We start from the raw sequence: 25,406 nt of genomic DNA, 5'->3' as shown, positions 1-25,406 counted from the left end.
CTGTGGGTTCTGTCACTCAGCCAGTTTGCAACCCATCTTGTGATGTATGGGTTGACATTTAAGCTGATGAGTTTTTCAATGATACCCGAGTGGGGTATTGTATCGAAGGCCTTAGCCAGATCGAGGTAGGCTGTATGGACTGCCTTTCCCTCATCAATGGCTTTGGTGACTGTTTGAAAAAGTCAACCAAGTTTAAAAGGCATGATCTGCCTTTGACAAAGCCAAACTGGGTTGGATCCAAAGTCTGCAAATTCCTATGTCTTTATTTATGAGGTCCATTATGATCCTCTCCATGGCTTTGCAGATAAGGCTGGTCAAGCTAATGGGCGGTAATTTCAGGGTCGGTGGAGGCACCGCCTTTGTGAAGTGGTACCACAGTTGCAGTGCGCCACTCCTGGAGTGCGTATCCAGAGGTAAGACTTTGATTAAACAGCTGTCCTAGCTGTGGGTTTAATTCCTCATTGAGTTCATGGAGCACACAGCCGGGGACACCATCAGGTCCCATGGATGCTGTGTTTTTGCTTTGGAGAGCAGTTCTCACTTGGGCTGGAGATGTTTGGGGGCTGCAATCGTTTGGTATAGATATCTCTCCTTTTGGGGGGAGGGGAGTTTGCACTGAACCTGTCAGCCAGTATGTTGGCAATGTCTGTAGGATCAGTAATCTTCACATCATTTTGAACTAGCTCTGAGCATATCTGGGAGTTTCCTCCCAGGTTTCTAACATAGCTAAAGAAGGCCTTATGATTGTCTTTTGAGTCTTTAGCTATTTTTCTCTCGAAATTTGCTTTGGATGATTTTATGAGAGCTCTTAGTTTTTACTTATAGTGATCAAGGGTGTCTTACCTTTTAAGGATTTTGCTCTATCTTGTAGTAGCTTCCTCCTTTTGTTGTAGAGTTTGTTTATGGCTGGGGTCCACCAGACTGGACGCTTGCCTTTGGTACAAAGAGTCTTTGTTTTGCTTGGGATTGCCTTATCCATGCAGTCCTGCAGGTGCTGGTAGAAGGCATTTGTAAGTGATTCAGCGGCTTGAGTACTGTTTTCCGCTCGGGGCCTTAAAGGAGACCACACTAGTCTTTAGAAGTGTGAAGTCGGCTTTTGAGAAGTTCTTTACTGTGGTCTTTTTATTTCAGGTGGGGGTGGGATGAGGACCTCCAGCGAGATTAGTTTGTGGTCTGATCTCACCAGTGAGGGGTACACCTCCGGTGTTGAACATTGTGCTCCCATGTTCGTGATGATGAGATCAAGTATGTTATCTCCTCTTGTGGGGATGGTGACTAGTTGTTCCATGGCATTTGAGTTTATGAATTCCAGGAACTTTTGGGCTAGGGTGTTTGGGCTTGAGTAGTGTTCCCAGTCTATATTAGGGTAATTGAAGTCACCTAGTATGATGGTGTTTGGTGATACATTTATCCTCTAGTGTTTTCAGGAAGGCCATGTGAGGTTCCTGAGTTTGTGAGGGTGGCCTGTAACATGCTACAATTTGCAGAGCAGTCTTGCCTATGGTTAATTGCACCTGGATGGTCTCCGATGCATCGTGCGTTGCCACCAGTCTTGAGGTGTGGGTGTCCTTGATGAATATGGATACCCCCCCCCTCCTTTCTTGGTATTGTCCGGATTTTGGGGCCGGAACGCATGATATGAGGTAAAACCTGATAGCGCTGGGGTGCTCTCAGGAGCCTTGAACCAGGTTTCTGTCACAGCACAGACATCGATGTTCTCCATACTGAGAAGGGCCTCGAGTGCATGCATTTTGAGATTTAGACTTCTGGCATTGAGCAGCATTACCCTTAGTTTGTTTCCTTTTTTGTGTTCTAGGGTGGTAGGTTTAGAATTTGAGCCTTGCCTAAAAAAGGCACTATGGGGTGGCAAGAGCCTTTGCCAATATCCGGAATCCCAGGGTGACAGGTGCAAGCCGTCCCTTGGCAGCGTGGCTTGTCCAGCATGTCATCCCAGGCAGACAGACACTGGATCCCCTTTGAATGACACCAGTGTTTAAGCCAATTGTTAAAGCTGATCATCTTATCTCTGTATTGTGGCATCATTCTTGGTGAAGGTAGGATACTGCTCAAGGTCAGGGTCATACCTGCCTGGGCTACATAATCAGAGAGCTCCTCAATGTCTCTTTTCATGTAGTCCAAGGAGGTACGTCTCAGGTCGTTTACACCAGCGTGGACAATGACTGAGTCATATTTGTACCTGCTGTTGAGAGACCTGAGTGCTTGCGTTATGTGGCGGATTCTAGCGCCCGACAGGCAGCTTACTGTGACCTTCTCCTTACTCAGTCTGGTGAGCGGGACGTCAGTGTGTCTGACTATGGAGTCACCAATGACTAGTGTGTCTGGCATTGTGTTTGGCCTTAAGGGCTGTGACTGTTTGACACTCTGACTGTGAGGTCTATGTGTTGCAGGTGTTGTGTTCTGAGGTGGTGGTTGTTTGGGTGTCTGCTTTGGTGGCCTCTGCTGTTTTGGTAGATTTTTGATCAGAGCCTCCGAGTATGTCTTTGTGTGTTTATGTGTATGATTTGAGGTTGTAATGGTACTATGTGAGACTGGGTCTATAGTGTGTGTGGTAACCTTCTCCTCCTGTCTGGTCTTGTCAGTCCTATGTTGAGAGAGCTCAGCCTCCAGTTTGGCCGTATAGTTGCATCTCTCGCATGTATTTGTGTTTTGTGGGAGGAGGAGAGGGTTGTCTGTGTACATGAGGCAATTGTAACATTCCCTCAATATTCCCAGGTTCACCAGCTGAGCAGGAGAGGACACTAGCAACTGATCCCTCGACATGCTAGAAGGAATAGACAAAAACTTTAAAAAGATTCCGGGGACGTGGGTGACCGAGAAATGGGGGTTGCCTTTTGGGGTACTATCTATGACAAGAGTGCCGTATCAAGGTAATAAGTACTGTAGGAGCAAGTGCTACGTTTAACAGATAGAGAATAGTCTACTTGGAGTCAAGTAGAGATGATCTTTTTAATTATAGGATACGCTGATTTGATCAGTAGTATAGTTCGAGGAAGGTAGTTTTAAGGGAAAATTTGAAGAGTGGACTTTAGGTAGCCGAATAGTTTAAACCTGCTTAACGAGCTGCCCTAGTGTGCAACAGTGGCAACTCCGGCTAAATCGGCTAATGCGGCGCTAAAGCGTGCTTTATAGCAGGGGGCTGGAAAAGACAGGAAATGACCCAAAATGGCCAATAAACTACAAGTTACTGCCTTAAACCACTCCTCTGAGGACAAATGAAGGAGTTATGGAAATGACCCCTAGTGGCCAATAAAACTACAGTTTCAAGTCAGTAACCACCTCTCACGGGGGCAGGGAAGCTGCTCAATGTTAGTCACTGCCACTGATGAACACAGAGACCCTCCTTCAGCCCAAGCAAAATGGCCTCACAGAAACTTTCAAACAGTTCAGGAACAGCAAGCCTGTAACTGAACTTTTTAATTCTCAGAAAAGTGGGAAAAAGCAAGATTTTTTTTTTTTTGTTTTTACAGAGATAGCAGAGGTTCACAAGTAATATCAAGTTATAACAGTGCAGTAAATGACCCCACACAAGAGTGCTAGGTCAAGGACAGAAAATATGCAAGTTTTAAGAAAAACGATTTAAAATTAAGTGCAAACAGGAAATTCAGCAAACAGCTTTTGGTTGTGCTCTAAATACAGCTACTAATACAGAAATCAAGTTTAACAAGCCAGAAAATGCTCAAGCTAGGCAGCTATGCAGAAAAACTTAGCAAATAAACAGAGAAAAATACTTAAAATCTCAAAAGTGGCTCCTTCTTCTCTCAGCATATTTTCCTCTTGGAGGGTGCTTCACCAACAGCCAACAAGCCTGAAAAGACGCTCAAACCACGAGGCAACTAGGTTTTAAGAGAGGAAGATGAAGGAGTTATGGAAATGACCCTAGTGGCCAATAAAACTACAGTTTCAAGTCAGTAACCACCTCTACGGGGGGCAGGGAAGCTGCTCAATGTTAGTCACTGCCACTGATGAACACAGAGACCCTCCTTCAGCCCAAGCAGAAATGGCCTCACAGAAACTTTCAAACAGTTCAGGAACAGCAAGCCTGTAACTGAACTTTTTTTAACTCTCAGAAAAGTGGGAAAAAAGCAAGATTTTTGTTTTTGTTTTTTTACAGAGATAGCAGAGGTTCACAAGTAATATCAAGTTATAACAGTGCAGTAAATGACCCCACACAAGAGTGCTAGGTCAAGGACAGAAAATATGCAAGTTTTAAGAAAAAAGCGATTTAAAATTAAGTGCAAACAGGAAATTCAGCAAACAGCTTTTGGTTGTGCTCTAAATACAGCTACTAATACAGAAATCAAGTTTAACAAGCCAGAAAATGCTCAAGCTAGGCAGCTATGCAGAAAAACTTAGCAAATAAACAGAGAAAAAATACTTAAAATCTCAAAAGTGGCTCCCTTCTTCTCTCAGCGTTTTTTCCTCTTGGAGGGTGCTTCACCAACAGCCAACAAGCCTGAAAAGACGCTCAAACCACGAGGCAACTAGGTTTTAAGAGAGGAAGATGAAGGAGTTATGGATCAAAGGGAGGCAACCTTACTTTTCTTAGGTCCTAAGGAGGTACAATTTCTCAAAAAGGTGATCTCAACAGGAAGACACGTCTTAGAAAGGCCTTACAGGCTTTTATGGATGCCAGAGGGGAAGAATGAACACTGCTGGTGAAAATTCAAAACAGTCAGTTAAGTTTTCATTGACTGTAGATGAACTTAAACTTTGAGCAAAAATGGCAGCAAAAAATGTAGCAATGCCACAACTGTGGTGGCGAAAGGATTGAGCTGAAATGGGAATTTCCAGCCTAATTAATCTAATGATTATGACTCAAAGTGGCATGTGAGCTACAATCATTCTTTTCGTACTATACTGCAACAGAAACAGATTGCATCTGCTTCAGCTATGCTGCAATGTACAGAGCTGAAGACATACGTACAGAAACTAAAAGAGTGTGCCATCCACTTTTGGATTCTACTGATGTGTAGGATAAACTTTTTTGTAATGATCAAAACTACTAATATGCTTGCATTTACTAAAATATTTCTTTTAATTTCCCATTCCACTCCAGAGTGTGAAGAGCTTTCTCTTTATCAAGGGAACTATCAAGCAGCGAAACACATCAGTACATTCTAAGGTCTTTAATATCTCCTTTCCTATGTAGAGGTACAATTATAATCTGTTAACAAAATAATATGTTCTGCAATTTTCTTACTGCTGTGATCACCAACTACTGCAATCCATGCTGCTGTGGAATACAGTTCATGAAAAAATACATCAAATGAACGCAAAATCAATGCTGTTTTTAATACCTGGCATGATGCTGCTTCCAGGCTCATTTTCAGGGAGGATCAGTTCTCCCAGTCCAGAACGGGGTCCTGAGCCTAGAAAACGGATATCATTTGCTATTTTCATTAAACTGCATGCTACTGTGTTCAAAGCACCACTCAGTTCGACAAGAGCATCATGGGCAGCAAGAGCTTCAAATTTATTTGGTGCAGTAACAAACGGCAAACCTAAAAGGAGGAAAATAATAAATCTTAAACAACATACTGTTAAATCTCAGCAATCCACCAAATGATCAGGCAATACAGATAACACTATTCATACACAAAATGCAACTGTGCTCATACTCGTAACCGACATTAAGAGAATGTGAAATAAGCTCCATTTTAGTATGTGGTCCTCTGAGCCTTCAAATTATCAGCTGATTAAGCAAAGCATCTATGTAATCATGAAACATTATTCTGGAAGTCTATTACTATACAAGTTGTGTTCTTTACAACCAAACAGCATCTATTCAAATTTAGAATCTGATTACATGCAACTCAGCCAGAAGCGGCCTTAGGTCAACTGGTGCCCTAGGCAAAAGGGCTCCAAGGTGTCCCCACCATACCAACTGGTGCCCCCATCCTGATTTACCTACACCAAATAAATACTAGAAAACCGCCCCTACTACAGCGGCGCCCTAGTCGGCCGCCTAGTTGGCCTATGCCCAAGGCTGGTTGTGATCTCAGCAAAAACATAGTTAATATCCTGCACAGAATATCATTAGCAAAATGATATGAAAACATTTGCTTAACAGAGTATTTGCAAACATCTGGTTATAATGAGGCAAGACTCAAGCTACAGACAGTGATACTGCAGATATGCAGTGCATAAATACCATTCATTAAGGTTACAGATACAGATTGTATACACTTGGGGGCTCGAAAAGTGAAGAATTTATGGGAGGGAAGCAGAGAGGCCACCATATTCACCCTCATTCTCTTATGAGTCGCATCCAACTTCTACAGTGACCCCAAAGAGCTTTCAAGGTAAAGGTAGTAACAGAAGTAGGTGTTTTTTCGTACCACACAAGCACGCATTCAAAGCTATAGACAATTTACAGTTCCTAATCCATCTTACAATATGTATTTGAAATGTGGGAGGAAACCAGAGCACCAAGAGAAAACCCAAGCAAACACAGGGAGGATATTCACACTCTACACAGAAGTCACCTCAGTCAAGAACCGACCTAGAGAACTTCTTGCTATGAGGCAGCAACACTACCCTTTGGGCAGCTACACCAACATTCCCTTAAATGGGATTTGTGCAGTGCCTGTAGCTTGCTATCCAGCCAGTAGTATGACTGACTGAATTAAATCACGCTACTGTTTATACACTCAAACTCACTTATGTTCTGAAAATCATGCTGCATATATCAAACCAGACAAAATATTAAGACATTTCAACTTCACAAATGCAGCTCCCCTCCTACAGGGCATGCCAAAAAAGTAACTGGCTACAGAACAGGTGTCAAACTAGCGGTATTACAGGATGATAACAATGACTGTTAAGCTGCACAATGTTTCCTTTCATTGAGGGGGAAGATCTACAATGCTGTAAACTGCTTACAAGAAATAAGAATAATGAGCAACTCTACTAGCAGGAAAGATGGTTATACGCACAACATAAAGTGATGTAATCTACAAAATGCACAATGGCATACACATATTCCTAAACCAAACAACATTTGATTTGGAAGCATACTACACCTTATGAGCAATCATGCATTATTTGTGAATTTTGTGTTTGTCTGTAACTGACTAATGCAGTTTCTGCTGTGATTTAAAAATGCAGCAACAAACTTTCATAAATATCTTTTTCATGGGGGTTTGGGAAACCACATGATGTTTAAGATTCCATACTTAAATCAAATATCCATTGTAGGCACAGCTGTTTGACTTCTCACTGCTGACTTTCTTCAATAAGAACAAACCAAAGAATGAAACGGGGCTCTACACTGGCATTAGGGGGCACATAAACGAACAGATGTCATGACCGCCACCTCAGACACTCCTTTTACATCAACCATTTGAATTCCTTTATCTTGCCCTCTTTACCAAAATCCTTGTATTCTGCAGCGGTGCAATGGTCTCCATTGCCCCACAGTCACGGAAAGGGCAATTCATAAAAAATTTGTCCACTTAGGCGAAGACAATTGCACATATGGAGATAAGAGGCAGACTAACTTCAGCAGTTCAACCATGTTTCCTGGGATGTGAAGTGAGGAGACTCTAATGACAATTACTAAAGCTGGAAATTAAGAAGACTGAATGGTCACTGATCCAGAGACAGACATAGCTACAAACAAGCCTGTCTTGGGAACAGATTCAGAAATGTGACAGACCACACTCCTTGGAAACCGGAAGGGAATAGGCTAAAAGGTAATGTTAAAGACAGGGTGGTTAGACTAGTACTGAATCCAGTGGAAGGGATGAGGCATCCTTGCTCAGGCATTATAAGAAGTACAACCTGAATTTAATCCACATGGGAGAATTCTGTAATCAGGAGGGTAAGCCTAAGATGGGTTAAGAAATCACACATTAGTCCTATGTAGAAAAGGATAATGCCCCCAAAGCAAATTCTTTCACATGTTAACAGTGTGAGCAATCAGCTGGTAAAAAGAGGACGACCTCAGCAAAGGATTTGAGACTGGAAGCTGGAAGTCAGTCCAAAGGACCACAAAAATCTCAGTGGTCAGAGTATGGAAGCCCAGCCCAGAAAGACATAAGAAAATAGCCCAAAGGAAAATAAAGGGCAAAGAAAACAGTCCACCAATGACAGAAATTGACGACAAATGTGGGAGCTGCTGTTTAGCATCAAGTAAAGGACCTAGCAAAGACATGCCGAGTAGATCTGAAACGTACAACAGATCCTAATCTGTATTTGGAACAGAAAAGAAATGAACGGCCATAAATGCATCTGAACTATGGGCAAAACTAGTTCCAAACTAAGGAGTTCTTATAAGTTGAGGCCCCACCTCCAATTAACATGAAGTAGGAAAAGGTTTATATGAAAACTGGGTTAGCTGCCAGACAACAGGTGCTGCATTTATTTTCCACATGGTGACAATTAGGAAAAGAACCATAAGAGGACAAGTCCTCCATGGTACAGATTAAATGGCAGACACCCTCCAGTAAAGGGCACAGGAACCTGCAACTCAACTTAAACACAATTCCTGTCCCCACGTAAAATGGAAATGCCTGAATGTCTCATGTTGTTAAAGATCGGTAGATACCTGAGGCACAAAAACTGTCTAGGTAAAAGTAAACTTTTACTGAGCAAGAATTTTCCTCATAACTCACAGGATAGTTCTGAAATAAGCTGCGAGTTGGCAACCCACTACATGTGGTAGTGAATCCGTCAGCAAGCCAAACCTGGTCTAAAAACTCTTCAAAAGTTATGCTTCCTAACCAGCAAATTCTACAATGTTATTGAATATTTAAGTACATATTTCAACACAGGAAAGACTTTATAACAGACTGACAAAGGTAAAAGCTAACAAGGTTAATTTGAAACATATATCCATGGGAATGGCTAGTGTAGAACAGTCCCAAATATCTATGCCCAGATTATTCAATACAGAATTCTGTTTTAACTATCTCATCCTACCCTCAAGTTTCCTATGTGGAACACATTAGGGCCCTAAGTTTCCTATGTAGAATACATATTAGAACCTTCAGTTTCCTACGTGGAACACGTTTGGGCCACGTTAGCTGCTTTGAAAGATATGGTCACTCTCTTTAAACTGCAAGTTTTGGTAAAAAACGCAGTTATATGAAATGATAATTTCTGGTACAAAACAAGCATCTGTTCCCTTACTCCAAGGAATAATGCATGGAAGGTACAACTTATAATAAAGCTTAGGGGATGGTGAAAGCTGAGGTGTTCTAATAAATATTTATAATTAGTAACCAGAAGTTACCGCACAGATTAAAGTAATTACAGGCTCAGACTATGAATGTTGACATTACTATGCATCTGTTGCTCAACAAATGGAAACAAGAAGTGGCACCTCCTTCACAGTTATTCAGGCGATCCATTGTAGGTGCAATGGGACAAATTCTGGTCCCAAAGGAAGTGGGCTGAAAATCATTGTACCCCCCCCAAATGGGGCTACCTGGAATAGCTGCTGCTGTATCACACATTTCTACATTCAAGGACATTTACACTAAAAGCTGTGAAGATAACCACTGAAAACATTGTCTTCCCCCATAGTGCCTTTTTAGGCAATGCCAAGCTAAAAGTACTTCCGACATAGCAAATCAAAACCAACAAAATCTAAAGGTATTACTGCTCAATGCTAGGAGTCTAAACAAACTCCACTCCCTAGAAGCTCTCTTTACCCTAGAGAATGCTGAAGTCTGTGCGGTCACTGAGACATGGTTTAAAGCCACAGAGAGCACACCAACAGTGCAAGGTTATAATGCCTTCCACACATTTAGGCCAGCTACTTCACAGGCAGGAACTAAAGGTGGAGGCGTCTCTATTTGCATCAAAAATAAATATACTTCAAGGCTGGTCAAACAGGACAATGTGCTTCAGCTGATCCACATTCAATTCACCAAAGGTAAAATCCAGTACAATTTCTATGTAAGCTATAAGTTCCCATCTATGACCAAGGAAACCCATACCTTGTATTTAAACTTATTAGAAACACTAACCATCCAACTCAATACCATATTCCTGGGAGACTTTAATTACCCCAATATTAACTGGGAATCCTATATAACACCAAACATACATGCCAGAGATTCCTGGATTTTGCAAACTCACTCCCTGGACCAGATAGTCAATACACCAACCAGGGGTACAACCATACTGAATCTGGTCCTCACTAATATGGGAGACTGCTGCACATCCCCTACTATAATGGCTTCCCTGGTAAGGTCAGATCACAAAATGGTCTCCTTTGAAGTAAAAATAAAACCTGGACCACCAGCTAAACCTGAAATATTCAGGAACTATTACAAGGCTAACTTCCTGCTATTAAGTGAGAACCTGGTAAAATTTCAAGCCCCCATAAACTCCAATAACACTTCTGCCTATGCAAAACTGTTCACAGAAACCCTGTACAAACATGTTAATAGCTGCATAGAGACAGCTGTACCCACCAGGAAGTATAGAACTAATTCAAAAAACAAGCCACCTTGGTGGAATCACAAAATTAATTGACTGTATGACAGAAGGAAGAAAATCATGGCAAAAATTAGGAGGTGCGGCACCCAGCAGAATAAAAGCACTCTCATCAAACTAAACAACTCAAGAGGACAAATAAAGTCTACCAAAGCCAAATTTGAGGTAAGTTTGGCCTCCCAGGCCAAAAACCACCACAAAGCATTCTTTAGCTAGGTTTGCAACCTCAAAGGCAATACATAATTGTGTTCCGTGCACTGTAAATGGAGCCATCCATAATGAGCCAGAAGATATAGGAAACCTCCTGCTGATAAATTCAGCTCCAATTTTTCCCCCTCAACCTTCCCTCAGGAAATCTCATCAAATATAACTCTACCTACTATCACTAGAGAACAGGTCCTTAATGCTCTCTCTAAGACCAAGAACACTGCATCAATGGGCCCAGACAATATCCCAGGATGCCTTCTAAATAGCATGAAACATGAACTATCAGGGCCTCTGGAATTACTACTTAACTGTAGCCTCCAAACAGGCTTTGTGCCTCATGAATGGAGAAGGAAACAGTCATCCCTCTGCACAAAGGTGGGCCATCAGACCCTGAAAACTACAGACCCATATGTCTCACTAGTATTATATGTAAAGCCATGGAAAAAATATTATGGAGATGATCAAGAGAGATATAGTAAACCTCCAGACACTGGATTCAACCCAGTTTGGTTTCGTCAAGGGCAGATCATGCCTACTCAACCTGGTGGACTTCTTCGAGAAGGGTCATCAAAGCAGTGGATGAGGGCAAAGTCGTTCACACTGTCTACCTTGACCTGCCCAAGGCATTTGACACAATACCCCACTCGGGTACTGTTGACAAACTCAAGAGGTTGGGTACAAATCCATCCGTATGTCACCCGGTGGATAACCAACTGGCTCAAAGACAGGACCCAGAAGTTAGAATTGGGGTGTCCACCTCTACAAAGAGGTTAGTCATAAGTGGAGTCCCTCAGGGATCAGTCCTTGGACCACTCCTTTTTGGCATTTACTTCTCAGAAATCAAGGCCAATGTCAGTGGTCTCTGGCTGACTAAATTTGCAGATGATTGCAAATTAGGAGCTGTCATAGAATATCACAATGACACAAATGTTCTCCAGGAGGAGCGGACACTGACATACAACTGGTTAGAGCCATGGACTAAAATGAAATGCCAAGAAATGCATAATAGTTTCCTTTGGGAAGTCTTCCATCCCTGGTAACTATCATATTGACAAAACACCCCTTAGAGTTGACTCAGTAGTCACAGACTTAGGGACACACACTGATAGTAATCTAGCCTTTGATCATCACGTGTCTACAGTTGTGAGGAAATCATTCTATGTTACGCAACTTACAAACAAATGCATGGCATCTAAGTCCATGGAAGTCATTCTTCCACTGTATTCGGCATTCATCAGACCTATCATTAAATACAATGCCCCCTTTAGTATGCACCTAACCAGGTATATCCAACAACTGGAACATCCACAGGGGTTCCCCACTAAAAGAATACAGGGCGTAAGTAATATGTCCTTTTGCAGACTGCCTCAAGGCCCTATCCCTGTATTCTGCCTCCTACAGGCTTTTGAGGGAGATCTATACACGGCATTGTCAGAACCCACTCTGATGGACCTCCTGCATATCCACAAAACAAAGAGCACCAGAATTACCCATTCTAAAGACTTAAACTTTGCCTGTGATATAAATTGGACCTGCTGGAGAGATAGGTATGTATCCTAGAGACTACCCCATCTATGGAATAGGCTCCCATCCATGTGAAGCAGAGTTCTTTCCTAAACCAATTCAAGTGCAACTTGGACCACTGGATGGGAAACCGGAAATTCATCCCTGGTTTGGCACTTATGTTTCTAATGGACAGAGGTAACCTGTAAATGGTTCATCTCCCAGGCCCATGCTTACGCTTATCAAGGGTATCAGAAATTGTCAGAGATTTGGGATGCATGGGTAGGCTTAAAAAGGCCCTTGTGGTAGTTAGTCTAGTAAACACCTATGAAACTAAGAAAATGTAAAATTGCACACTCATTGATCTGATGCAGAAGTTTAAAATGAAGCGTTCATAGACCAAGATCCTGCAGCAGTCCTTAAGCATGACTTACACAGCCGCCATTTGTTTATTTGTGATGCTAAGCAGGGTATAACACTGAGCAAGGTACTTAACTAGTCATTGCTCTCTATGTTCATTGAAAAAGAGACTGTATACCCAGTGTCCAAATGGATTAACATTTTACTACAGGTACACTACAATACAGAGATAGACGAGTAAGCGAAATGAGGGCACATTATGCTACAGAGCTACAGGTATTTCTTTTGATCAATAAGGTCCAATGAGCAAACAGAGACGAAGTATTTTTATTATCTAAAGATTCTACTGGTCAACGCCTGGAATTTTGTTCAGTTAACTATGATATACTTTTTTAATTTTTCCATGTCTTTTGCATTTTTAATACCACGACAGGAATGGACCCCATTCCTAAGTCAAAGTATGATTAAAGTTCAAGAAACTGGTATTGTTTCAATCTTTGATGTTTGCTAAATGTGCTCTTCACAGCAGCAACAACGTGCCCAGTAATAACTCTGTCTGCAATTCATACAGAGGTACATGTAGCGATAACGTATCTAAGTACGACTGTAAATTCTTTTTTATGAGACCCATTGCTCCTATTACTATTGGAACTATTTGGTTAACTTTCTTCCACATGCCCTCGTTTCTGCCTACACACCCTGGTATTTTACGACTTTGGGTCCCTCCCACCTACCCGCTACCACTAGATATAGCAGTTTCGATGTTCAGTGCTACTTTTGTCTTCTTTTCGTGGACTGCTACATCTTGTTTTCTTGCGTCTACTTTTTGAACTGTTGGTAATGGATGATCCCATGTGATATAAACTTCATCATTTTCTATGATGCTTTGTGGCTTATGTTTCCAGTGCTTTTCAGCTACTTCAATATTGCATATAATGTTTGCACATGCCCCGATGGAACAGTCTTGCCACATTATGCCTTTCAGTATACAATCCTTCTGTCATTAGTATATCACAACCAGCAACAAGACGTGTGACTGTTTCCAATTCTGTTTTACAAAATAAAAAGTTATGTCTTACCATAACTTTTCATCTGTGTTGTCTTCCTTCACTCATCCTCATGACAGGGTCTCAGATCCGACCCTCAAATCCGTCTTGGACACTTTCCACAGTCTTGGATCCAACTCTCAAGCTTCTCCCTCATACCCATAATACCCTGCATCCACCCAACTACCTCAGATCATGTTTGCCAAATCCAGTCATGCCAACAACTCGGACACAAAAGACCGGCAGTAGAGGCTCCGACACAGGACTAACAGTCCTGAGCTCATCCAGGCTCCTCAAGAAGAAAGGCAGAGGAATGGTAGTGTGGGACAGTGAGGATCAATGAAGGAAGACAACACAGATGCCAAGTTATGGTAAGACATAACTTTTTAATATGATGATGTCTCCTTCATTCACCCTCACAACAGGGTCAGAGTCCTCAGATACAAGAACTTTAGGCAGCCCTTATGGAAGGACATGCCAGTGTACCATCAAGCCAAAGGAAGCTCTGATCCTGGAAATAACATTCAACTTGTAATGAGACACAAAGGTGTGATTATTAGACCATGCAGCTGCCACACAAATGTCATTAATAGAGGTTCTGGTATAGAAAGCTGATGAAGTAGCCATGAGTCTGGTAGAATGTGCCCAAGAGGTTTAGGTAGCTGCAACCCTCTGGAAAAATAAATTAAGGAGATATAATCAGAGATCCATTTTGCCAAGGTAACTTTTGATACCACTTGTCCAAGTCTATTAGAAGAAAAGGCTATAAAAAGCTGGTCCTGTGCACATACAAATAGAGCACTCTATGAATATCTGAAAGGTGAAGAACATGCTCCCCTTTGTTTGAAAAATTGGGAAAGAACACTGGAAGTTGAATGGACTGAGATATTGTTTTCTGTAGCCACCCTAGGCATAAAGGATGGCTTAGTGTACAAGAGCACCCTATTCCTATGGACTAAGATATGATGAGGCTTAAAAACAGCTCCAAGAGAGATGTTTTTCAGAACAGAAACTTCATGTCACAAGTAGACGCCGGTTCAAAGGGGCCCTGTGTCAATGCTTGCAGCACCAGAGTAAGGTCTCAAGGAGGAGAAGGATCCCTAATGGGGCACCGCGATAAGAAAACTCCCTTCATGAAGGATTGATATAAGCTAAACGTGAACAAGAAACTTGTGAAATTTAGAAATGGCAGCTAACTGTAGCTTAATAGTAGAAAAGCTAGCACCCTCGTACAAAACGGTAGAGAGAAAGTGTAACATGTTCAAGACTGCTGCTGAGAAAGATCAATGTTCTTGTTGGTAGCCCAAACAACAAAGCTCTTCCACTTGCTATTACAAACCCTCTTAGTGGGAGCCTTTTGCTATGCTAGAAGAATTTTTCGGACTGGACACTGAAGCCTGGAATGTCTAATCAACGTCAGAATTGGAAAAACCAAGCGGTCAATTTCAGGATTCAAAAATTTGGGTGTTGGATCCCTGATGAGTGAGACAGGAGGTCCTGAGTGGGTTCCAGTATCCAGGGAGGATGCTTCAGGTGAGACCAGAGGAAGGGGAACCACACTTGGAAAGGCCGGAAGGGGGCAATGAGGATGACTGAACTCTTCAATCTGCTTGCCTTCTGAAGAAATTTGGGAATGAGTGGGAGAGGAGGGTAAGCATACAGGAGACCCAGGGGCCAATCGTGGACTACAGCATCCCTCGGGGACTCCCCAGGTGGAAGGATCAGAGTGAAAAACTTGTTGCATTTGTTGTTGAGGGGAGAGGCAAACAGGTTGCAGTAAAGTTGACCCCAACTGCTGAAGACCATGTTTGCTAATGACTGGTTGAGGGTCCACTTGTGTGGGGGTCAGAAGTGACCTGCTGAGTCTGTCAGCTGGATCACTGGTTTTCCCCAGGATGTGCATTGCAAGCAGAAGGTGGTCTGAAGAGATCGCCCACTCCCACACTCTCATGGCTTCCCTGGACAGGGGGAAGAACTGGTTCCTCCTTGCTTGTTGATATACCAGACAACTGACATGCTGGTGTGTGCTGCAATAGTCCCCAGAGGTAGAAAGTCCTGAAAGGCTTGCAACATCATAAGGACAGCTGTCATCTCTAGAACACTGAAATACAAACTAGTCTCAGGAGTCAATCAAATGCCTTGGACCATCTTCTCATTGTAAGGGCCCCCCCCCCCCCCACCAGAACTGGGAAGCGTCCGTGGTCACTGTGGTTGTGGGAGGATCACTGACAAAGGGTCTGCTGAGAAAAACACTGTCGGAATAAATCCAACAACGGACAAGACGTTTGCAGATGGGAGTCAATTTTCTGCAAAGGGACAAGGGCTGAGACAGAATGGATCACTGATTGACTAGTGTCTACCATAGAACCCGCATGAAGAACACAGTCAGGGGAACTAAAAGAATGGCTGCAGACATGGACCCCAAGACCTGTAAGATCAAATGAGTGAAGGGGGGTGGATTGGCTAATAACTGCTGGACTTGGTTTCTCAGAACTGTTGCATGGTGTAGGGGGAAGAGAAGCTATCTGATGTCTGGTATTGAGCTAAGTACCTATGAACTCTAGGTTCTGAACTGGAGTAAGGTTGAACTTGTTAATGTTTAAGGTGATGCCCAGGGATTGTGCTAACTGAAGTAAGTAATCCCTGGCTTGAATCAGTCGATACTTCGTGGGGGCAGTTAGGAGCCAGTCTTTTGGAATCCCTTGAGCCTCAGGTGAGCGGTTACCACCACTATGCATTTGGTGAACACCAGAGGGGCTGTGGTGAGTCCAAAAGGCAGTGCTCTGAACTGGTAATGATTGGCTCCCAGCCAGATATCTCCTGGAGCGTCTGTCTATTTTGATGTGATAGTACACGTCCTTGAGATCTATCGATCACATCCAGTTGTCCTTCTGCAACCACGGCAGAATGGAATGAACTATAATCATTTGGAGCCTCATTTTCTTTACATATTCGTTTAACTTACTGAAATCCAGAATGGGTCTAGGTCCCCTGTCTTTTTTGGCACTAAAAAGAAATGGAAGTTCCGAATCCTCTTGGTTCGGTTGGGACCTCCTGGCTAACCTCTTTTTGCATCAGCTGTTGGATTTCCTGCTCTGCCTGCTCCCACTGACTGTCTGGGAGGTTTCTTGAGTTCGGAGGGGGAAGGAAAAAGGGAATATAATAACCTCTGGATATAATGGTTAGCACCCAATGGTTTTGAGTCAACTCAGTCCAGGCATCCAGGTACAAAGCCAATATCCCTCGACTGCCTCCAGAGATGGACAGCCGGGCAACTTTTCAAGAGCGCTGGCAGGGCTTATTGGAAGGGGTTCCCTAAAGCCCTGGTTCTGCAGACCTCTTCTGCCTCTGGGGCGGCATCTACTATCAAACCCTCCTCCCCTAGAGAAGGGTTCTCCATGTGGGTCCTGGAAAGACTCCTGGGACTTGCGGAACCACATTTTCTTGCCCCCACATCACATTGGTTTACGAAAAAGGACCTTGGGGGGGGGGGTAGAAAACTTGATTCCAACAGCAGAAAGGGTCTTCCTGTCCTTTTCACTGTGGGTGAGGGTGTCACTAACCGAAGGCCCATAAAGGAATGAGCCATCATAAGGGACAATGACAAATGACACCTTAAAGGGCTCTGCAAAATCATATAGCCTCAGCCAGGCATGTCTCCTTAGGGAATGTCCCGAAATGGCTGCTCGAGAGGTGCCCTCCGTGGTATGGGAGATTAAAGTCATGGAAAAATTGGCGATGGATGAAACAGTGGCCAGCTTGGGAGAAACCCTCTTAAATTCCTCCGCAGGCATGGACTTGGACAGAAGCTGTCAGTTCTTTGATTAGGTCCCTCTGTAGCAGAGTGAAATAAGAGAGGTAGTTTAATGACCTCAAAACAAAAGTTGCCGAGGTGTAAATGCATTTCCCAATTCTGTCCACTGCTCCGGACTCCTTGTTAGGTAGATGGACACTGGCAGTCTCCTCTGCCAGCGCTTTCTTGGTGGCCACTGCCACCACAATAGCATCGACCACAAGACCCTTACTCCAGTGTTTCCTTGCTGTAGGGTGCACTAAAAACCTATTGGGCCACTTGGGTATATGAAGCCGGGGGACAGATTACAGGAGGATTCTGGATAGAGTGACCCCGGTAGCTCACAGATCCGACAGGTGACTGAGTAGGAACTACTCCCATCTGGATATGGGCCTTAAGTAACCTCCTCACTATCCTGTTCATGTCTCCCATGGACAAGCTTCTCGAGGACCTGGAAGAAGCTGAAGAAGGGGACAAGGAGTGCTTGGACTTGGAGGACAGGGCAGGAGACTAAGTCGAAGACTTCGGATCCAAATGTATAGGATCCGAAGTAGGAGCAGACGCCAGAGAGGGGGAAATAGAAATAATCTCCCCCCGGATCTGAAGAGGCAATAGGATCCAAACAGAGAGCAAACTGCTGTGGATCTGAAGGGGTCGAATCCACTGACTTCTTTGGCTTCTTAATGGAGAGAGAGACCCTCACGGAGGCAGGGAGAGACCTCTTCTTTGACTCCTTAACTGAAGGAGAAGCAGCAGCAGCAGCCAAGGTAGGGGTCTGAGCCTCAGCCGAGGAAGGAAGAAGGCCCCTGAGAATAAGTTTGTTCCATCTGTCTGCTAAAGCCTGAGGGTTAAAGGCAGCACAGATGGAACATTCAGCTTTTAAATGATCAGCTCCCCAGGCAATACACACACTCTTTTGTGGGCATCCTGGATGGGGATTTTGTGCCCACAAGAAGTGAAGCACTTAAACACAGAAACCAGCTTGTCAGACATAATGAAAGAGAAGAATCTGCGTCTGACTTGCTTGAGTGGCAAATGAGATCTGAGGTAGTTGGGTGGATGCAGGGTATTAAGAGTATGAAGGAGGAGCTTGAGAGCCAGATCCAAGTCTGTGGAAAGTGGCCGAGCTGGATCCCAGGGTCTGATCTGAGACCCTGTTGTGAGGATGAATGAAGTAGACAACATCAGACACTACATTTGTCTGTTTCTTCCATATGTTCAAAGAACTTTGTAAACCAACGTGTATGTAGTCCACTATCTTCGGCTGCCAGTATTAACCTTTTGCCTTTTGGTTTAAATTCACCTCTCCTTAACCATTCCTGCATTTGTTCCTGATCAACATGAGGTTGTTCCAAGAGTTTTCTATACCTGCAACTATATTTATACATCTTCTACATTTCTTGCCTTCTCATCTGACCCTTCTTATATTCTTTTGTTTTGGCACATTCAGTTGCTGCCTGATTTTTATCTATTTCTGCTTTGATTTCCATTCCTGCTTGATGCAGACATGCTTTTGGTAAACTAAGCCAGGAAGTCATCTTAAGATTTATTCTCATGTTTCAAAACTTACGTTTGGGTCTTGTGAGGTCAGCAGATATGCATGCAGTCCCATGACTGCAGATCTATATATGTAATCAATTTCGAGGGGGTCCATACCTCCTCAGAATGGAGAATATAAAGTCTTGGTATGCACTGATTTTTATAAATCATTTAATGAGCATTAAGCATCCTTCTCTTTTTCCTGTCCAACCTATCCAACACCTTTTAAGGCCAGTCAATCATTCCAAAACTAAGTTAGGACAGGAAGAGCAAATTGGTTTGCAGCTTGGACTTTGATCCTAGATGTCAATGCACTTTTCAGTATTAATTTTAGTAAGGAATATTTTAGAAGACTACATTTTATTTGCATTTGTTCATGTTTTATTGTTTATCCTTCATCAGTTCCCAAGTTCTTTTATATCACATTCCTGTCCAAAATTGATGTTTTCTCAGTGCTGCAGCTTCCCTGCTTTAAAGGTTGCTTTTGCACACTTACCAAGACCAAATGACGTTCTTATACTATCTGAAAAAAAAGTTTTGACCACTTACAGTCGTGTTTTCAGTTTCTCATCTGATGAGCTATACAGTTTTGAATCATCTACAAAAAGAAGATGAGAAGTCTTTACACATTTGTTTTCTGGGAGCCAGACTGCAGCCATAACCTATTCTGCTAAGTAGCTAGCTTAATGGGTTAAGAGCAAGACAAAAGAGCAGCAGTGACAGTCACCCTGGAATATTCTCCTTTGAAGTTTTATCCCTGGAATAATAATATGTCCTTTATCATGGCTTAACTGCAAAGTGGTCTGCCACTGTTCATGGTCACTGTAATGTAATTGATGTAATTGACCAGTGTAATTGATGTAATTGACCAGTGTAGTGTGTATCTTATATATTTTTAAGCACTCTTATCCATGAATGTGGGATACTGTCAATTTTTTCTGTAGTCTATCCATGCCATACTTAGATTCTTCCCCTTTTTACAGTTCTCCATTTTGACTAACAGAAAATGGTCCTTTGTTCCATATGACTTTCTTTTATTACCCTTTTGTTCTACTGCCATGACTGAGTTTTCTTCTAAATGACTACAAACTGTTGTTAAGGCCCCTGGTTTATGACCTTACGTGTGACATCCCATGCACTTACAGCAACCAGGCTGAAAGCTTTTCTATAGGAGCTGACGTTCGGGTTGCCTGAGGCAGAGAACCCCATAGTATGAATACTGCAATGCGGAACAGACATCTACGGTTAGGTTCATAGGTAGGTACTAGGCTATTGGCCTTAGGGCCTATACAAGCCTAGCCAAAAAGGTACCCTGGCTTTTGCCACCCAAGAAAATTATTTTCCTGTGCCCCTGTCAAGCAGAACCACCAAAGTGATCCCTGGGGTGAATTTCCTATTACCCATCCAATCATCAAGACTTTTCTTGAAGAGTGCTAATGAGGAGCTCTGTTTGACATAGATAGGTAGTCTTTTCCAGAGTATGGGAAGTCTCTGGGACAGGAATCTATCCCTCTAGCACGTTCTGTTTATTGTGGTGACAAGGTTTATGTCCCTACAGCATGTAGCTCAGAAGGATTGGGATTTCTTTAAGTGGAGAATGTCCAACAGCTCTGGGTTTGACACAGCTTTGTATGTTAGGCAGAGATCGCCTCTGAGTAGGCGATGTGTGACGGAGTAAAGCTGGAGTTTTTTAGGTCGGTCTGCATAAGGCATCTGTTTGAGGTCAGTAATCCTCTTTGTGAGGTATTTTTGCGGCCTTTCCAGTTGTTGTAGATGTCTTGTGAGGTACATACCAAAAGGGGTGTTATACTCTATAATGGGTCTAACGAGTGATGAGTAGAGGGGAACAATGACCTCTTTTTTCTGGATGAGAAACCTTTTGTGATGAGGTGTGCCACATAGAAGGATTTCCTGACCACTGTGGCAATGTGATTATCAAAGGAGAGACTACTGTCCACCTGTGTCCCAAGGTCTCATTACACTTTCGGTGTTAAGTAGACTACTGCCTATGTGGTAGTTCATGGATACAGAGTTTTTACCAAAGGGGATGACAATGCACTTTTTGGCATTCAGCTTGAGACCATGGCTTTGACACCAGGCATCTGTCTCAGTGAGGCCCTTTTGTAGATGTCCACATTGTTAGGAGTTTTAATTATGGCGCCTAGTTTGTAGTCATCTGCGAATTTAGTTAGCCAAAGACCTTCTGTGCTAGCCTGTACTTCAGAGAAGTAGATACCAAACAGGAGAGGACCCAGGACTGAACCCTATGTTACGCCACTTGTCACTGGTCTGAAGTCTGATTTGGAGTCTGCTACTTTCACAGTGTGGGTTCTGTCAGTAAGCCAGTTGGCAACCCATCTTGTGACATGGGGATTTATACCTAGTTTAGTGAGTTTATCTATAATTCCAGAGTGGGGGATGGTATCAGATGCCTTGGCGAGATCTAGATAGGCTGTGTGAACCACCACCTTACCCTCATCTATGGCTTTGGTGACTGCTTCAAAGAAGTCTATCATGTTTAGGAGACACAATCTGCCTTTTACAAACCCAAGCTGTGTGGGGTCCAGAGTTTGGAGATCTCCAATGTCTTTGTTTATGAGTTTCATGATGATACATTCCATGGCCTTGCAGACCAGGCTCGTCAGGCTAATGGGGCGGTAGTTCCCGGGGTCTGTTGTGCCCCCCCCTTTTGTGGAGTGGGATAACCGTCACGGTGCGCCATTTAATGGGCACAAAGCCTGAGGTAAGGCTATGATTGAACATGGTACTTAAGTGGGGTGCCAGTTCATTCTGTAGTTTGTGTAGAAGGCAGCCTGGGATGTTGTCAGGTCCCATGGATGCTGTGTTCTTGGCTTTGGAGAGTGAGATTTTTATCTGTGCAGCCGTGATTACAGGAACGTTGCATTCTTCCGGTATAAAGATGGGCCCTTTAGGGGGTGACAGGGGGGTAAAGTTATCACTGAACCTATCTGCCAGGATGCTGGCAATATCAGTTGGTTCTGTATATTTAGTGTCATTGTGCTGTAACTCAGAGCATATCTGAGTGTTGCCATTGAGATTCTTGACATAGCTATAGAATGCTTTGTGGTTGTCTTTAGAATCACTGGCAATTTTGTTTTCATAACTAGCTTTGGAGGATTTTATGAGGGATCTCAGCTTCTTATTGAGGCTGACCAGGGAATTCCTCCAATCGTAGGATTTTGTTATTTTTTGCAACAGTTTCTTTCTTCTGTTGTAGAGTTTGTTTATGGCAGAAGACCACCAGATTGGCTTCCTTTTTTATGGAGGACAGCATCCTGGTTCTGTTAGGGATAGCACGATCCATGCACTCGTGTAAGTGCTTATAAATTGCTTTGTGTAGGATTCAATAGTCGTACCTCTATTGTCCATCTGCATGGGTGTCGTGAACTTTGCCACTTCTGTCTTAAGAAGCGCGAAGTTGGCTTTGGAGAATTTTTTTACGGTTGTTTTCCTAATTGGGGGGGGGGGGGTTGGGAGCGGGATGTGGATGTCTAGGGTGATTAGCCTGTGGTCGGATCTGACCAATGAGGAGCTGACCTCTGGTGTGGAACACCGGTTGCCCATGTTGGTGATGACCAGGTCTATGATATTGCTGCCCATGGTGAGGGTGTGGATAAGTTGATCCAAGGCGTTGGAATTGATGATTTCCAGAAAACGTTGAGCAAAAGCGTTGGTACACGAGTAGTTTTTCCAGTTAATGGTGGGGTAGTTGAAATCACCCATTATTAGGGTGTTGGGTTGTACCTTAATATTTTCCAGTGTATCAAGAAAAGAGGAGTGGGAATCCTGGGGAATGGTGGGGGGTCTGTAGCAAGCTACATTCTGGACTGCAGTTTTGCCCAGAGTTAGCTGAACTTGGATAATCTCGGATGCATTATGCTGAGCAACTAGCTTGGAGGTGTGGATATCCTTAATGAATATGGACACGCCTCCACCTTTAGTGTTTCAGTCCAGGTTTGGTGGCCGAAAGGTGTGGTATGCATTATAGCCTGGTAAAGTAGGGATGCTCTCTGGAGCTTTGAACCAGGTCTCTGTCAATGCACAGATGTCGTTCTCCATTTTAAGGAGTGCCGTGAGTGCATTTTGAGGTTTAGACTTCTAGCATTGAGTAGCATTACCTCAGATTTTGCTTGTTACGGTGGTGAATTTGTCATTTGAACCTTGCCTAAAAAAAGACACTATACAGGTGGCAAAAGCCTTTGCCAGTATCCAGAATCCCAAGGGTGACAGGTGCAGGCCATCTCTGGCAAAGCAGCGTGGTCTGTTGATCATGTCATCCCAGGCAGACAGATACTGGATTCCCTTCGAATGACACCAGAAGCTTAGCCAATTGTTGGAGTCAATCATTTTGTCTTTGCACTGTGGTATCATTCTGGGTGATGGCGGGATGCACTCAGGGCTACGGCATACCTGCCTGGGCTACAAGATTGGAGAGCTCCTCCATGTCTCTTTTTATGTAGTCTAGGGATGTACATCTCAGGTCATTCACACCAACATGGACAATGACAGTCATATTTGTACTTGTGGAGTGACCTGAGTGCGTGCGTTATGTGGTGCATCCTGGCACCCGACAGGCAGCTGACAGTAACTTTCTCCTTGTTTAGCCTGGTGAGTGGAACATCAGTGTGCCTGACTATAGAGTCACCTATGAATAGAGTGCTGGGTACGTTATGCCTTATGGGCTGTAGCTGAGTGGCACACTGAGTATGTGGGCTGTGTGCCATTTGGGTTGTGTTGGAGGGTGGAGGTTGCTTGCTTTTCTGCTTTGGAGGTCTAGGTTGATTGGGCAGATATTTACTGAGAGCCTTCACAAATGTAGGTGTGTGTTTTGTGCTTGTGTGTGTGTGTTTTGGTGGTGTAGGTTTTGAAGGACTATGTGATGAGTGTGGTGCGGTGCAAGTGTTTACCTTCTCCTCTTGACTGTATAGTCCAGTCTTTGGTGAAGAGAGCTTTGCTTCCAGTCTGGCTACACAACTGCATCTCTCACAGGTCATAGTGTTGGGTGGTAGGAGGAGAGGGTTGTCTGTGTACATGAGGCAACTGCTGCATTGTCCCAAGATGCCCAGATTCATCAGGTAGACAGGCGAAAACACTGGGAGCTGACCTTTAGACATGCCTGGATAGGTGCTTAATAAGTACTAAAAACTGTTTTCCTCTAGACAAGTGAAGAAAGTTGAGTGCTGTAGTAATTGGTAGCTTATTTAGTGCTTACAACGAGTTCTGAACAAGTGCTGAGCTCAAAGAAACAGATTTGAGTGCTAAAACTAAAAATCTGGCTAGTTGCAAGGGAAAATTTGAAGAGCACACTTTATGGCGTCAGGAATAACTTAACCTTAGTTAAGTGGGGGGGGGGGGGCACAGGAGCTCACAAACAGTCCTGGACACAGCAAATCCGTATCTGGACAAGGCCTGCCACAGGAAAGGGGGAAACAAGCTTAGATTTTTTTTTTCAGTAAAATTTTTTTTTTTCAGTAAAATAGAAATGGAGAAAGCTGGAACAGAAGTTAATTCAACATTAACAATCTGAGTGGGTTGGTCTTCACAAATGTTCTCTATTAGATTGAATGAACTAATGACACTAGACTGGGAGGAGTGCCACAGATCAAATATACAGTATGGGCGGGCAACTGCAAAGCCACCAAGTATACCACCACCACAACACTAGGGAGGGTGGGAAAAATTACAGTTCCTAGCTGTAGCAACTAAATAAAAGTTTTAAACAGATCAAGGAGCAAGCAGACTCTAGAGAATGCTTTTAACTGTAAACAGACAATTATAGTAATTAATACTATTACAGTTCCTAGCTGTAGGACACAGAAACCTCAAAAAAATCAAAAATGTACAGAAAAGCTCGGACAGAGCAATCACAAACAGAAAATACAACTCTCAGTATGAAAAAGCAGTTTACAGTTAAGTAATTCAGTAAACATGCAATTAGAGTAATGAAACAGTATCTAGCAATGAAAAATACAGTTAAAACAGTACATAAATGCAGTGAAACAATAAAAAAAGCTTTATAACAATACAAAATGTAGTAGATCAACTGTATAGTAGCACAATTATAAGCATTTCAGAAGTGCAGTTCAGTGAAATAAGTGTAAGAAATAACTTTTCCTGCTCTTGGAATCTTAAGGAATTTCTGCTAAGTTTCAGTAATGAAATACAATCCACAGCCTGATAAATACAAGTTATGGTGAGATCTTACACAACTATTCTTTCTTCATTGTTAGTCATTGCTGACCACAGACACGAACTTGGAAATTGGTTCTTTTGTATCCTGAGTGGTGGTGATGAATCTTTTCTTTCTTGGGCCTTATGGTGTACATGTTCTTCAGGATTCTATTTGGAAACCTGATTGAGTTTTTTTAGTAGTTGGTGAGATGGCCCTGGCTATAAATCCAGTCTACTCAGACTTTTCTTATGCCTAAACCATTGTCTCTCAATTTTAGAGCAGTGGGCCATACCAAACA

General features: G+C 43.1%; 1 protein-coding gene across 1 annotated transcript in view; it reads right to left on the bottom strand.

Annotated features, from left to right (window-relative positions):
* FH (fumarate hydratase) overlaps positions 1-25,406 on the bottom strand; it is a gene marked incomplete in the record, with an annotated part of 726,003 nt that overhangs the window by 147,549 nt on the left and 553,048 nt on the right. The window contains 1 exon segment of the mRNA XM_044058045.1: positions 5,319-5,522. Within this exon segment, the coding sequence (XP_043913980.1) occupies positions 5,319-5,522 (204 nt within the window).

The sequence above is a fragment of the Protopterus annectens genome, chromosome 1.part2 (genome assembly GCF_019279795.1).
Source record: "Protopterus annectens isolate FY-2018-M chromosome 1.part2, PAN1.0, whole genome shotgun sequence".
In the NCBI taxonomy this organism is placed as follows: Eukaryota; Metazoa; Chordata; order Ceratodontiformes; family Protopteridae; genus Protopterus; species Protopterus annectens.
The sequence above is the reverse complement of the archived record's forward strand: the minus strand, read 5'-3'. Positions and strand labels throughout refer to the sequence as shown.